Genomic DNA, 12,315 nt, shown 5'->3' on the forward strand with positions numbered 1-12,315 from the left:
CTCACATGAAACCCTTCATGAAGACAAGTAGCCTAGTGGTTAGAGTGTCATCGAGTCATCGAGCTAGCCCTTATTTGGCAGCAGGGTTTCATCGGTTTCCATTGGATTTGACAGTTTGTTAGGCTGGCTAGCTAGGTGGCTAATTCGCTAACGCGAACTGTTTATCACGTAGCAGCCTATGCTGACTAGCATCGCTAGCAACTAGCTAACATAGATAAAGTCTAGTCGTGGGTCCACAAAATCATGTTTAGAAATTGTAGTAGCTATTTATGTTTTTGTTGTTGTTGTTGCTTAATGACATTGCGAATATCATATTTTTTGTCATTTAACTACCGGTATGTATTTAATCCGGTTTCGGCATGAGAAAAGTATTAATCGCAAATTCACGAATGCGGAGCCACGCCCTAAAATAACATGTGACCACAAGGCGTTTGTGACGCATTTATGCGTTCCAATTTTGTCATAATTGTCTGTAGGTTCTAAATTGCTTATGAGCTTGGCTTCCCTTCAGAAAGTAGCTGATTCTTGTACTTTACAGCTGTATTTTCCTACAGTTACTAATAATACTAGCAACAAAACAGATTTCATTCCTTAAAATGATATTGCCAGATGGAAGAAAATAATAAGGTAGGCCTAAACTGTAATAAGATATACCTTAAAGACTGCTTGTGTTTAATCCTGAATCCAGTTGCCCCTCTTGTACTGGGATAAAACAATAGGCAAGCCATGAACCTTATGGAGGAGTACATGTGTTTTGTAGACACACCTGGGTTCTAGACTGGCTGAGGTAAACATTTTAGGAAAGCCTGGGTTTTTAATATCGAAGTCATTCTAAGGGGTAGGTTTGACAAAGCAAATGAGTGAGTGAGTCTTTGACATGAAGACAGTGGTTAGATTCTGCCATTGGGACTGCTCTGATGTTTCCATTCTCTCCTGGTTATGACCATAGAGCCTTGTCCCAGTCTCTAGACCTGCCTGTCTGTGTGATGGATGACCACCTGACCTCTGAAGCTGTCAATGAGATGGTAAGTTGACCTTGTCATTTCAGTGATGCTATCATTGGCAATGTTGACGTACCACAACCATCTCTGTTGTGTTGCAGTTGTTTAATTGGCCCAACGTTGCCAATGCTCCTCCCCTCTTTAACAGTTAATAATTATTTCAGTATGATATTTGTTGTTAATTAAGTTTGATTATTTGCAATATAATTACATTTCTACCAGGAGCAGAGCAATTGTACCAGGAGCAGAGCAACCTCAGTGATGGAAACCACAGAAGAGGGAAAGCTCAACAATGTGGAACATCTGACACTTATGGACTTCCTTCAAAACCTAACTGAGAAGTATGTTCTGTTTTCTTTGGTACTATCACACCTTCAAGGAAATAGGATCAAATTAGAAACTGATCAATCTGAAAAAAATGTTCAGTGCTAGAAAAGTTGTCACATTGCAATTTTGCCAAAACAACTGACACAAAGCAAGTATAACTTCACGATCAGGCAAATAATTAAATAAAAACTATTCTGCCACGCATCCTGATATGACAACATTTATAACAATATTGTTTTCAGGCAATGGAGGGGGATTCGTGAGGGCATGTTTGACCCGGTAAGATCATGTTACTGACAATTTAATCAGATTACCATGAAAACTCTGCCTAATGTTTAACCTTGTTCATAAGCTTTTGAAAGACGCACTATGCAACATTTTAAAACACTTCTTCTGTTTCTGGAATACAGCTGACAAAACAACAGCTTGCCGGCTTGTGTCTGAGGATTGTCCAGTTTTTATCGGACAAGCTGATGCAGATCATCATCCCAGGTCTTTACGAACTACTGGGCATCCAAGATGCTGCCTCTTCTCCATTGTCACAGAGGTCTCTCACAGCGTCACTCACCAGTCTGTTAGACGATAAGATTAACACCAAGTCCCGCGTGAGATTTACTGAGGCTGGTGTACCTAAGAGGCCAGGCAGTCGAAAGTCTTACAATAGCTTTCGTATCCCGACTCCCTACCCTTCCTCCAACTGTATGGAGGAGGAAGAGGAAGAAGAACAGGAATCACAACTTAAGTTCAAGGAGATTTACCTGACTAAGGGCAGTCTGGGCAGTGGAAGCTACCTGCCCAAGGGGGCCATGAGGTATGTTCTTAAAGGGAAATTTAACAACTTCGTATTCATCTCCAGCATCACCATATGTGAAAATTACACATTTCCATGCTTTGTAGTAAAAAAAATATAGAGGGACGTAACTGTTTCCAATAGTGCTGAGAAATTAGTGCTTTTTGAGGTTGGTTTGGTTTCGATTCAAATATTAAAAAAATAATCACGGTTTTGGATTTCAATACTTTTTTTAGACATTGAATGCACTATGGATTATGTGTGTTGAATGCTGTAACAACACATAATAAAACAATGAATAAAAGTCCCATGATGGTAGTGACTGTCCATTACTGTTTATGACTTATCAACCATCATTTACTTTCTCATATAAAATATTTATTTGATGACTTTATTATTTCATTCCAAGTCATCAACTCATCTCTATAGAGCTGCTGCTTATCCTGTCTGACAAAATCACTATTTTAGTAGTTCTTCTAAGTAAATAAGACCTACTTTTATGACCGCTGAACACCAACTGTCAATCACTTAGGTCATGTATTTCCAGGTAGAGAATCCTCGCAACGCAACTGCTTTTTATCTCTCTCATGCATTCTCTCGTCTCTCCGTCTCAGTCAATGAGGTTTCCGTATCTGCTCCACACAGAGTGGACAAGCAAGTGGGCGTGCAATGGATTATGGGAATTAATTGCCATATTTTCTGTGCTAAACTATGTAGAATATTGGCCTGTTGGAAACTACAACTCCCTACTACATTGCATAGTTCGTGCTTGATCTGATTTATCTCTACAGAAACTGAGCATCGAGCTCACAGAAGAAGAAAAAAATTAACTATATGGAATTCAAATAATTGAGACGACGTCGGTCAATTAATTGTTTAAAAACCGAAAAATAACAAAAATGTTGGTTAAATGCTCAGCTGTAGATTATAATGACATCATCAGTGTGCATCGTGTGATTTTAACCAATTATGAGTAGGCATTGCCTACTAATTGGTTGATGATGTCATAGAAAACACTTATCTTCCTCTTTCTTTTTTTACTACAAAACATAGAAATGCCCGTTTTTCACATATGCTGATGTTGGGGTGGTGCTGGAGATGATGAATATGAAGTTGAAACATTTAGAAATTTCCCTTTAACATTTCTTCAAACTGTCCTTGAAGTTATTAGAAGTTACAGTACTTGAAGTTTATAGCAATTTTGATTTTTGTAGAGGATAGATGTTGCCAGGATAGATAGATCTCTACAGGCCAGTTTCAATGCAAATGACTTATACAAAATACATTTTATTGGGCTTTAGAAATTAAGCAGTTAGGCTGACATCACACTAAGGTTTTTTCTCAGAGAAACAGCAGCGTTTTCCTCATTGTTTTCAATGGTGCAGATGTATTTGACACACTGAATGTGCATCACAGCCTTACATATTATTTGTTTGACTTTGATGATTTCTGCGGGTTTTTTTCCCAAGGACTCTAACCTCTCTGTCTGATGTGCAGAAGAAAACAACCAATTCTGAGACGCTACAAGTCCTCTTAGGTGTCTCAGAGGACACCCTTGTCACCTGTGTGCAGGACAGCCTGCAATGTTCTCTCTCCAAACTTGCATGCATGTCCAATTCTCCATCTGGAAGTGCAGGCTCTATGATGCTAACCCCTGCTGTAATGGCAGAGTTGGCTAAAGATGTCAAGTCGGCCTTATCAGTGGTCGTTAAGAGTGCCTCCGCAAGTCAAACCTCTCTAGTGACACCGGTATGGGGAGACTCACAGACCAAGGTGACTGACAGCATGGTGAGAGAGCTGGCTTTTAAACTTGAAAAAGTTGACCAAGAGAGCAAGAGTCTAACAGGGCAAGTCATGACCACCATCTCTGACACAATGGTGGCTTTTGTTGACGAGAACGAACAGAATTTGCTGGAAGATCTGAAGGACAAGATCACGTTTTTGGCATCGCATGTTGGCTTCATTGAGGATCTTGATGCCCTGATTAGGAAATACGAGAGCAGCTACAATATTAGTGAATCTGGTTCCTCCTGCACGCTCACATCTAAGAGCATCCAAAAACTCTCTAGCCGGGAGTTTCAAACATCAGCAATACAAGCAGTGAGTGGAGTTCTTGACAAAAAAGTCAGTAGTTTGAGCTTTCCTAGTTCAGTCATTCAGTCTGAGTTAACAGGTGCTGTATCAGGTCAAACATTGTCTGGCATTGTAAAGACAGAGTCAATTCACCCAGTGGGCTCAGCAGCGTCAGTAGTTGTTAAGACTTTCGTGTCAGATATGAAGTCCTTGGCTGAATCTGAAGAGAGTCCCCAACAGAAGAGTGCCTGGTCTGCTGCTGTTCACATTTACCACAGCATCCAAAACAACTTGAAAGATTATTTCGACAAGCTTCAGAGATTTGCCCTAAAGAGCATTGTCACATCTGATGACAACATCACAAATTCTGAGTTTAAGGAGACAGTTCCACTTCCTTGCTTAGACATGAAATAGAGGCCCAGTAAGAGTGAGCCTTAGTTGCCAGAGTCCACTGGTGCAGTTACTTTACAAAGAGGCCTAAGTGAGAGCTCAAAACTTCTTTGGGCAAAAACAGAGTCAGAAGAAAGCAAGCTCCTTCTGACAACTTGCACCAAAGAAGTCATCTCAGAGCTTCTGGTCTTGTACAACACTGAGATGTCAAAGGAGGACCCCCTGTACACTGTTGGAGAAAAAGGATCAGGCTTCTCTATTGAGAGAGAGAAATTTGTAGAGGGTGTTCTGGCTCAGCTTGGGGATATTGCCCATTCCAGGGCCTCATCACCAATAGTATGTGAGTTCCCCTGTCAAATTGAGGACAGCAGAAGTAAGGCCACAGCTTCTTTGACCAGTCTGTTAGATTGTATTAGAAAACTCTCAAGTGAGGAATTTAAGAGAAATGCCACTCAAGCAGTGAGTGAGTTCCTAGTTAAAAAGTCCACCAGTAGCTTAACTAGTGCACAGCCTGCTTATTCTGTAGCATCCAGGTCTTGTTCCATACAAAACCAGTACACATGGTCAAAGGATATTTGTGCGGATTCTGCTGCCTTTGGCATCATTGAAACATTTGTGGAAGACCTGCAGAGCTTGGCGCAACCTGTAGAAGTAGAGGAGAGAGAACCTGACCTCCAGGAAAATGCACAAAAGCTACAGAGCAGGATCTGGTCTGCTACCTCTAGTTTATATAACAATATTCAGAAGACATTAAAGGACTTCATCATTCATCAGCGGAGGTCAGACATGCTGAGCAGAATGTCTAGTCATATACCCACAGAGGACTCTGGACATCTTGAGACTAAGGAGCACATTTGTTTGGCAAGCCAGGACTTGAGGCAAGCTAGTAAGAGTGTGCCTCACTTGCACAGTTTGAACCTTGAAGTGGCTCTACACAGGGGTGTCAGCGAGAGTTCAAAACTTCTCTGGACTGAAACAGACGAGGCTCTACTGACCAATAGTACCAAAGAGGTAATTTCAACAATCTTGACCTCATGCGAGGATCAGGCATCAAATGCACCTTGCTTCTCCACAGTAGGAAAGAAAATATCTGATATGTCCCTTGAGGTCAACATATTGGTAGGTGGTGTTCTGTCTCAGCTGAAGGACATCTCCTTGTCAAGGTCCCCAACACCATGTGAAGACATGTTTGAACGTCTCCAAGGTTCTCCTGAGCGAACCTCTCCAGTAAGTCTAAATTGCAGCACTGCTGCCTCCAAAGGCATTGCATCTTCCCACAGTCTTTCAACAAAGAGCCTCCAAAAACGTTCTAGTCATGAGTTCCAAACCAAAGCTGAGAAAGGAGTGAGTGAGGTCCTCTCTAGATCATTTAACATTGTGGAGGAAGGTACAACAGATAAGTACCTCCAGTCTGTATCTACATCCACCACATCTACTGATATTATACAAACCATGGTGAAAGACCAGCAGGAGCTCACCCAGACCACCCAATCATCTGACATGGTATCTGGAACCTCCCTGCTCACCACTGGACAGGTTTCTGAGAAAAGAATCTGGTCTGTTGCTCGTAAAATCTACTACAGTCTGCAAAGTAAGATTACGGAGTTTCTCAGAAAAGATCTTCAAAGATCAGACACAACACTTGGTTCAATCCAAATCTTTACATATCAAAGCAGTCCTGCATCACAAAGAGCAAGTCTCGGCCATCTTGAGGTCAACCAGAGCAGTGTTACACCTGGTGGAAACGATGCCTGTGTGGACATTCCGCACAAATTACTACCTAAAACCACTGAGCTCTCAGGATCCATGCTGGAGGATATTGACACGATCCGTTGTAGGAGTGCTGACGGCCAAAATACAAGAAATACCTCTTCTTCACGCTCTTCTATCTCTCTAACACCTACTTCAAAATTAAGGCAGTCGAAATGGCACTTTGCTTTACCCGGGACTCCCATCCCCACTGAGTTTCCTGCTCAGATTGACTTTCCCATTGTTAGAAACACAATCATTGAGGACTTCTTTCACACAGAGGACTTACTTCCTGTAACCTTTGTGGACAAAGTCAGGCAAGCTGCTGGGGTGGTAGTGGACATTATGGTGGAAAGTGTTGAGAACACACAGGAAGATGGACAGGGTGCTTCTCATCCTGACGACCTCCGATCTGCTGTTAGGAAATTGAGAAAAATCATTTCCACTTGGACCATCCACATTTTCAGTCATGAATTGGTGGATAAAGTGATAGCCCTTCAGGACAGCCACAGCACTCCACAGGTCTTAACATTGGAAGCAGCCAAAAGTGCTTCAGACTCCATTCTTTCAAGGCTGAAATGGGGAAATGAACAATGTGCCATATCCAAGGAGCTCTCCTCTCAGCTTTTCCAGATATTTGCTGAAGAGACAGTGAAGTGCTTCCTGAGACAGTGGTCAGATGAGTATGAAAACATAAACTTTGATGTTTCAGTCCAGAACGATCCAAAGACTTCTACTTGCATGGTCATTCTTCAAATGATCACCAAAGCCACTGCTAAATGTTATTTTGAGTCCGCTACCAGCGTGACATTGACATTGTAGAAGGCGTGTTTGATTTGGAAAGGGATACCATCAGCAGTACTGGAGAGCAGGTCCTCACCTTCAATACAAAGGTATAGTACACATACATCTTTCATGAATAACACTGCTGTTGACCTTTTATATGATTCTTTGTGTCATGGCATTGCACTGCTTCTTTGCAGTTGATATGCTGTACTTTTAAGATATCGAAAACATTTCAGTTTGTTTTAATGTGCCTTTTCCCACCAACCAGGGTTCCAAGAATGTTAGTAAGAACCTCTGTCCTCAAGAGTCTCTGGAGTACCAGCCTCAGAACATTTCCCCTACTGTGTACTTTACAGGTAAGCCCTGCTGCTGTTTAGGCTGCTGCTCAGTCAAGACTGAGACATTATCCCTTTACCATTCCACTAATTCATTTGGAAAGACGTTGTACTCCTCTGAGTTGTTACCTATGACATACTGTACTGTGGGCTGGGTGGTAGCCTAGTGGGTTAAGAGGTTGGGCCAGTAACCGATAGGTTGCTGGTTCAGAATCCCTGAGTTCACGAGGCAAAATCTGTCAATGTGCTCTTGAGCAAGGCACTTAATCCTAATTGCTCCTTGTAAGTCTCTCTGGATAAGTCTGTCTGATGTCTGATAAATGAGAAAAAATGTAAATTGGTTGCATGCTGGATGGTCTTTCGTTGCAGAGACGATGACAAAATCTCATGGCTCCTTTTCTCCAGAGGGAATTTATGATATCGCATCGTCCTTCCCACTTGAAGAGAAGAGTCGCAAACCCTCCCTTTTCACCAGATTGTCTAGATCCATCACGAAAGGCTTTCTCAGCCCATTCAAATCTTCAAGGAAAACCACATTTATTTAAATAAATTCCTCATTATAACAACGAGAGCATTCATTTGTTCAGATGAAAATCTAATCGTATTGGTCACATACGCCGAAAACAACTGTGAGATGCTTTATTACGAGCCCATTCCCAACAATGCAGAGTTAAAAAGTAAGAAAATATTTTCTAAATAGTAACACAATAACAATAACAAGGCTATATACAAGGAGTACCAGTACCGAGTCAATGTGCATGGGTGCGAGGTAGTTGAGGTAATACAGTATGTACATGTAGGTAAGGGTAAAAGTGACTAGGCAATCAGGATAGATAATAAACACAGTAGCAGCAGCTAGTGTGAAAGTCGGTCAGTGTCACAGTGAATGTGTGGGTAGAGTGTAGTGAGTGTGCATCGAGCCAATTCAAGAGAGTCAGTGGAAAACAATTAGAAAAATACATCAATAACAAAGGGGATCAATGCAAATAGTGCAGGTGGCCATTTAATTAACGTTCATCAGTCTGATGGCTTGGGGGTAGAAGCTGTTCAGCAGTCTAATGGCTTGGGGGTAGAAGCTGTTCAGCAGTCTTATGGCTTGGGGGTAGAAGCTGTTCAGCAGTCTAATGACTTGGGGGTAGAAGCTGTTCAGCAGTCTAATGACTTGGGGGTAGAAGCTGTTCAGCAGTCTAATGACTTGGGGGTAGAAGCTGTTCAGCAGTCTAATGAGTTGGGGGTGGAAGCTGTTCAGCAGTCTAATGACTTGGGGGTAGAAGCTGTTCAGCAGTCTAATGACTTGGGGGTAGAAGCTGTTCAGCAGTCTAATGACTTGGGGGTAGAAGCTGTTCAGCAGTCTAATGACTTGAGGGTAGAAGCTGTTCAGCAGTCTAATGACTTGGGGGTAGAAGCTGTTCAGCAGTCTAATGACTTGGGGGTAGAAGCTGTTCAGCAGTCTAATGACTTGGGGGTAGAAGCTGTTCAGCAGTCTAATGACTTGGGGGTAGAAGCTGTTCAGCAGTCTAATGAGTTGGGGGTGGAAGCTGTTCAGCAGTCTAATGACTTGGGGGTAGAAGCTGTTCAGCAGTCTAATGACTTGGGGGTAGAAGCTGTTCAGCAGTCTAATGACTTGGGGGTAGAAGCTGTTCAGCAGTCTAATGACTTGAGGGTAGAAGCTGTTCAGCAGTCTAATGACTTGGGGGTAGAAGCTGTTCAACAGTCTAATGACTTGGGGGTAGAAGCTGTTCAGCAGTCTAATGAGTTGGGGGTGGAAGCTGTTCAGCAGTCTAATGACTTGGGGGTAGAAGCTGTTCAGCAGTCTAATGACTTGGGGGTAGAAGCTGTTCAGCAGTCTAATGACTTGAGGGTGGAAGCTGTTCAGCAGTCTAATGACTTGGGGGTAGAAGCTGTTCTGCAGTCTAATGACTTGAGGGTAGAAGCTGTTCAGCAGTCTAATGACTTGGGGGTAGAAGCTGTTCAGCAGTCTAATGACTTGGGGGTAGAAGCTGTTCAGCAGTCTAATGAGTTGGGGTGGAAGCTGTTCAGCAGTCTAATGACTTGGGGGTAGAAGCTGTTCAGCAGTCTAATGACTTGGGGGTAGAAGCTGTTCAGCAGTGTAATGACTTGAGGGTGGAAGCTGTTCAGCAGTCTAATGACTTGGAGGTAGAAGCTGTTCAGCAGTCTAATGACTTGGGGGTAGAAGCTGTTCAGCAGTCTAATGACTTGGGGGTAGAAGCTGTTCAGCAGTCTAATGACTTGGGGGTAGAAGCTGTTAAGGAGCCTTTTGTCCCAGACTTGGTGCTCTCGTATCGCTTGCCGTGTGGTAGCAGAGTGAACAGTCTATGACTTGGGTGGTTGGAGCCTTTTGCCAATCATTTACATATCACTTACTTCATTTTTATTTGATTTGATGTCATATTGTAAACGTATGTATCTGTTTTGCTGAAAATATGATTTTGAAAACAATGAATGTCTACAAGTGTTTCATAAAACAGTTATATTTATTTTTGTATTTTCAAAAGACAGCAAATAGCCAATCAAGTATCAACATAAGTGAAATGAAAGACAGATTTAATTTTCAGTGAATAATTGTCTTGTCCAGTGAGCAACTCAATGACATCGATTCAATGACATCATTAGATCACCTCCAAGAAGCATCTTCAACGTTCACCTGACAACCCATTGGATAAGACACATACACTAACCAAGTGTTTCTTACCTGTCAAGAAGGTTGAGATCAGAAGCTTCTTCAATACCCCAGAAATGGAAAGGCTTTGAGACAAAGACAATCAACTGTCCAGATAATGCACATACACTAACCCGGATGTTCTACTTGCCCCACTGAGTTACAGTAAAGTTATCATTTATGCATGGGTCCACGATCCACTCATAGCTCTCACAGCTATCTGACAGTTCTCAGAATACTAAGGAAGAAGTGTGTGATATTGGATTTGGTATCCTTCCCACTCCCAAGTGATTGGGAGTTTCATAGGGTGCTGCATAATTGGCCCAGCGTCGTCCGGGTTTGGCCATCATTGTAAATAAGAATTTATTATTTTGACACTGCACAGACTCATATGAGCAATAATGATCCACATCTTAATAAAAGAGTTTTAAGGCAGGGGGTTGGAGCCTCAATTAGACCCATGTCAAACACTTACAATTACGTACAGTACAATCACATACAGCACAACCACATAGTCACATTCAGTACAATCACATAGTCACATTCAGTACAATCACATACAGCACAACCACATAGTCACATTCAGTACAATCACATACAGTACAACCACATAGTCACATTCAGTCAACTGAATGATTCTAGAATAATAATAATTCCATTCACATTTGGCTACTACAAATAGCCAGTGAAATATGATACGTTTTTTGTTACTTGAGAGGAATGACTGAGAATCCACTGCCTGCCGTTGTAAACTTTCTGCACACAAATCAAACACAGTACTGACTATATCTATAAGCCTCATCCAAAGGAACAAAATTCTAAGTCGTCCGCATTGTTTCAGGCATCATCCGTTCCAAAGTCTCATCTTGTTCACTGTAAAAAATAAAAACTCAAATAAGAGTTCCTTTTTGGACAATTTCAGGTTGTCCCTCCTTGTTTCAGTATGTTTAATCTGCCTAATGACCAGGATCCTGGTGTCTACCCAATGTGCTGAGCACTCCTCCTGGACAGAGTCCACGCTACATTCAGCTGCTGCAACCATGGTCTCTGTGTGAAGGCACTGTTAGAGAGTCAATCAACCAGAACAAGGTTAGGAGACCAAATCTGTGTCCTAGCATTGTGAAATACTGTATATGTAATGGCCTCAATACATTAATGAAGCGCCCTTACATCCTATCCTCTCCCCATACTGAAACAACTTGTTAGGGTGAACCAATAAGACTGACACTATATACCTTCTAAGCATGATAGTTGGCTCATGATTTGTTTCAGGACTTGTTAGGGTAAACCTATAACAGCTTCTAACCCAAAGTCATAAGACTGCTGAACAATTAATCAAATGGCCACCGGACAAGTTCAAATGTTTTATTATTTGTTACTTTAGTTTATTGGGTAAATATTCTCTTCAACTCTTCTTGAACTGCACTGTTTGTTAAGGGCCTGTAAGTAAACTATTTCACGGAAAGATCTACACTTGTTGTATTCAGCGCATGTGACAAATAAAGTTTGAGTTGATTTGATTATGTACCTTCTAAGCATGATGGTTGGCTCATGATTTGTTTGTACTGAAATCTATTCAGGGAGGATAAGGGTATATCATAGGCAGTGATGTAGTGGTAAAAACATTGACTGGTAAATGCTGATTGTCGTTCAGGATTAAAGAAGTAACGCTCCCTCTACTTTCAATGCATCTTCCACAAAAGGTGGGTAAATGCTTGAACAAAATAAAATAAAAAGTGTGTAAACAGCTTTTACATGTGTCCCCCCCCCACCACCACTGATTATAGGAGGCTTCTTCTGACAGTATTCACACCTTTCATAAGAAACCTCCAGAGAAATATTCATATTCACCGTAGCTGCCATTTAAACCTGGACTAACCTGGCCAAGGCCAAACAGTATATGGCGTTTTCTCTGGGTGTGCGGTCGCAGTGGAGAGAAAAGGCCTCCAGTGAGGTGGTGAGTATCTGGGCGGAGTTTGGCGAGGCAAACACAGGTCTGAGATTGGTGTCTCTGGAAATGGGCGGGAGCGGGACTCTGCTCCTCCATTGGTTGCTGTTCTGATCCCCACTCTCATCTTCCTCACATCCCTTCCCTGCACATCCCCTCTTCTTCTCTCTTTCATCCCTCGTGGCCACAGGGTGTAGCCGCCTCGCTTCGCGGGCCGCCTCGCTTCGCGTTCCTAG

General features: G+C 42.2%; 2 protein-coding genes across 3 annotated transcripts in view; one reads left to right on the forward strand and one right to left on the reverse strand.

Moving 5' to 3' along the window:
• LOC110532571 (actin-like protein 6A) overlaps positions 1–12,315 on the reverse strand; it is a 758,238-nt gene that overhangs the window by 483,494 nt on the left and 262,429 nt on the right. The gene's annotated exons all lie outside the window — the stretch shown is intronic.
• Positions 3,781–5,795, forward strand: LOC149985404 (uncharacterized). The gene is given in 2 exon segments (XM_090182283.1): positions 3,781–5,135; positions 5,786–5,795. Coding segments are annotated over 2 exon segments (1,365 nt in total).

The sequence above is a fragment of the Oncorhynchus mykiss genome, chromosome 1 (genome assembly GCF_057628025.1).
Source record: "Oncorhynchus mykiss isolate SJ-2025 chromosome 1, ASM5762802v1, whole genome shotgun sequence".
NCBI lineage: Eukaryota > Metazoa > Chordata > Actinopteri > Salmoniformes > Salmonidae > Oncorhynchus > Oncorhynchus mykiss.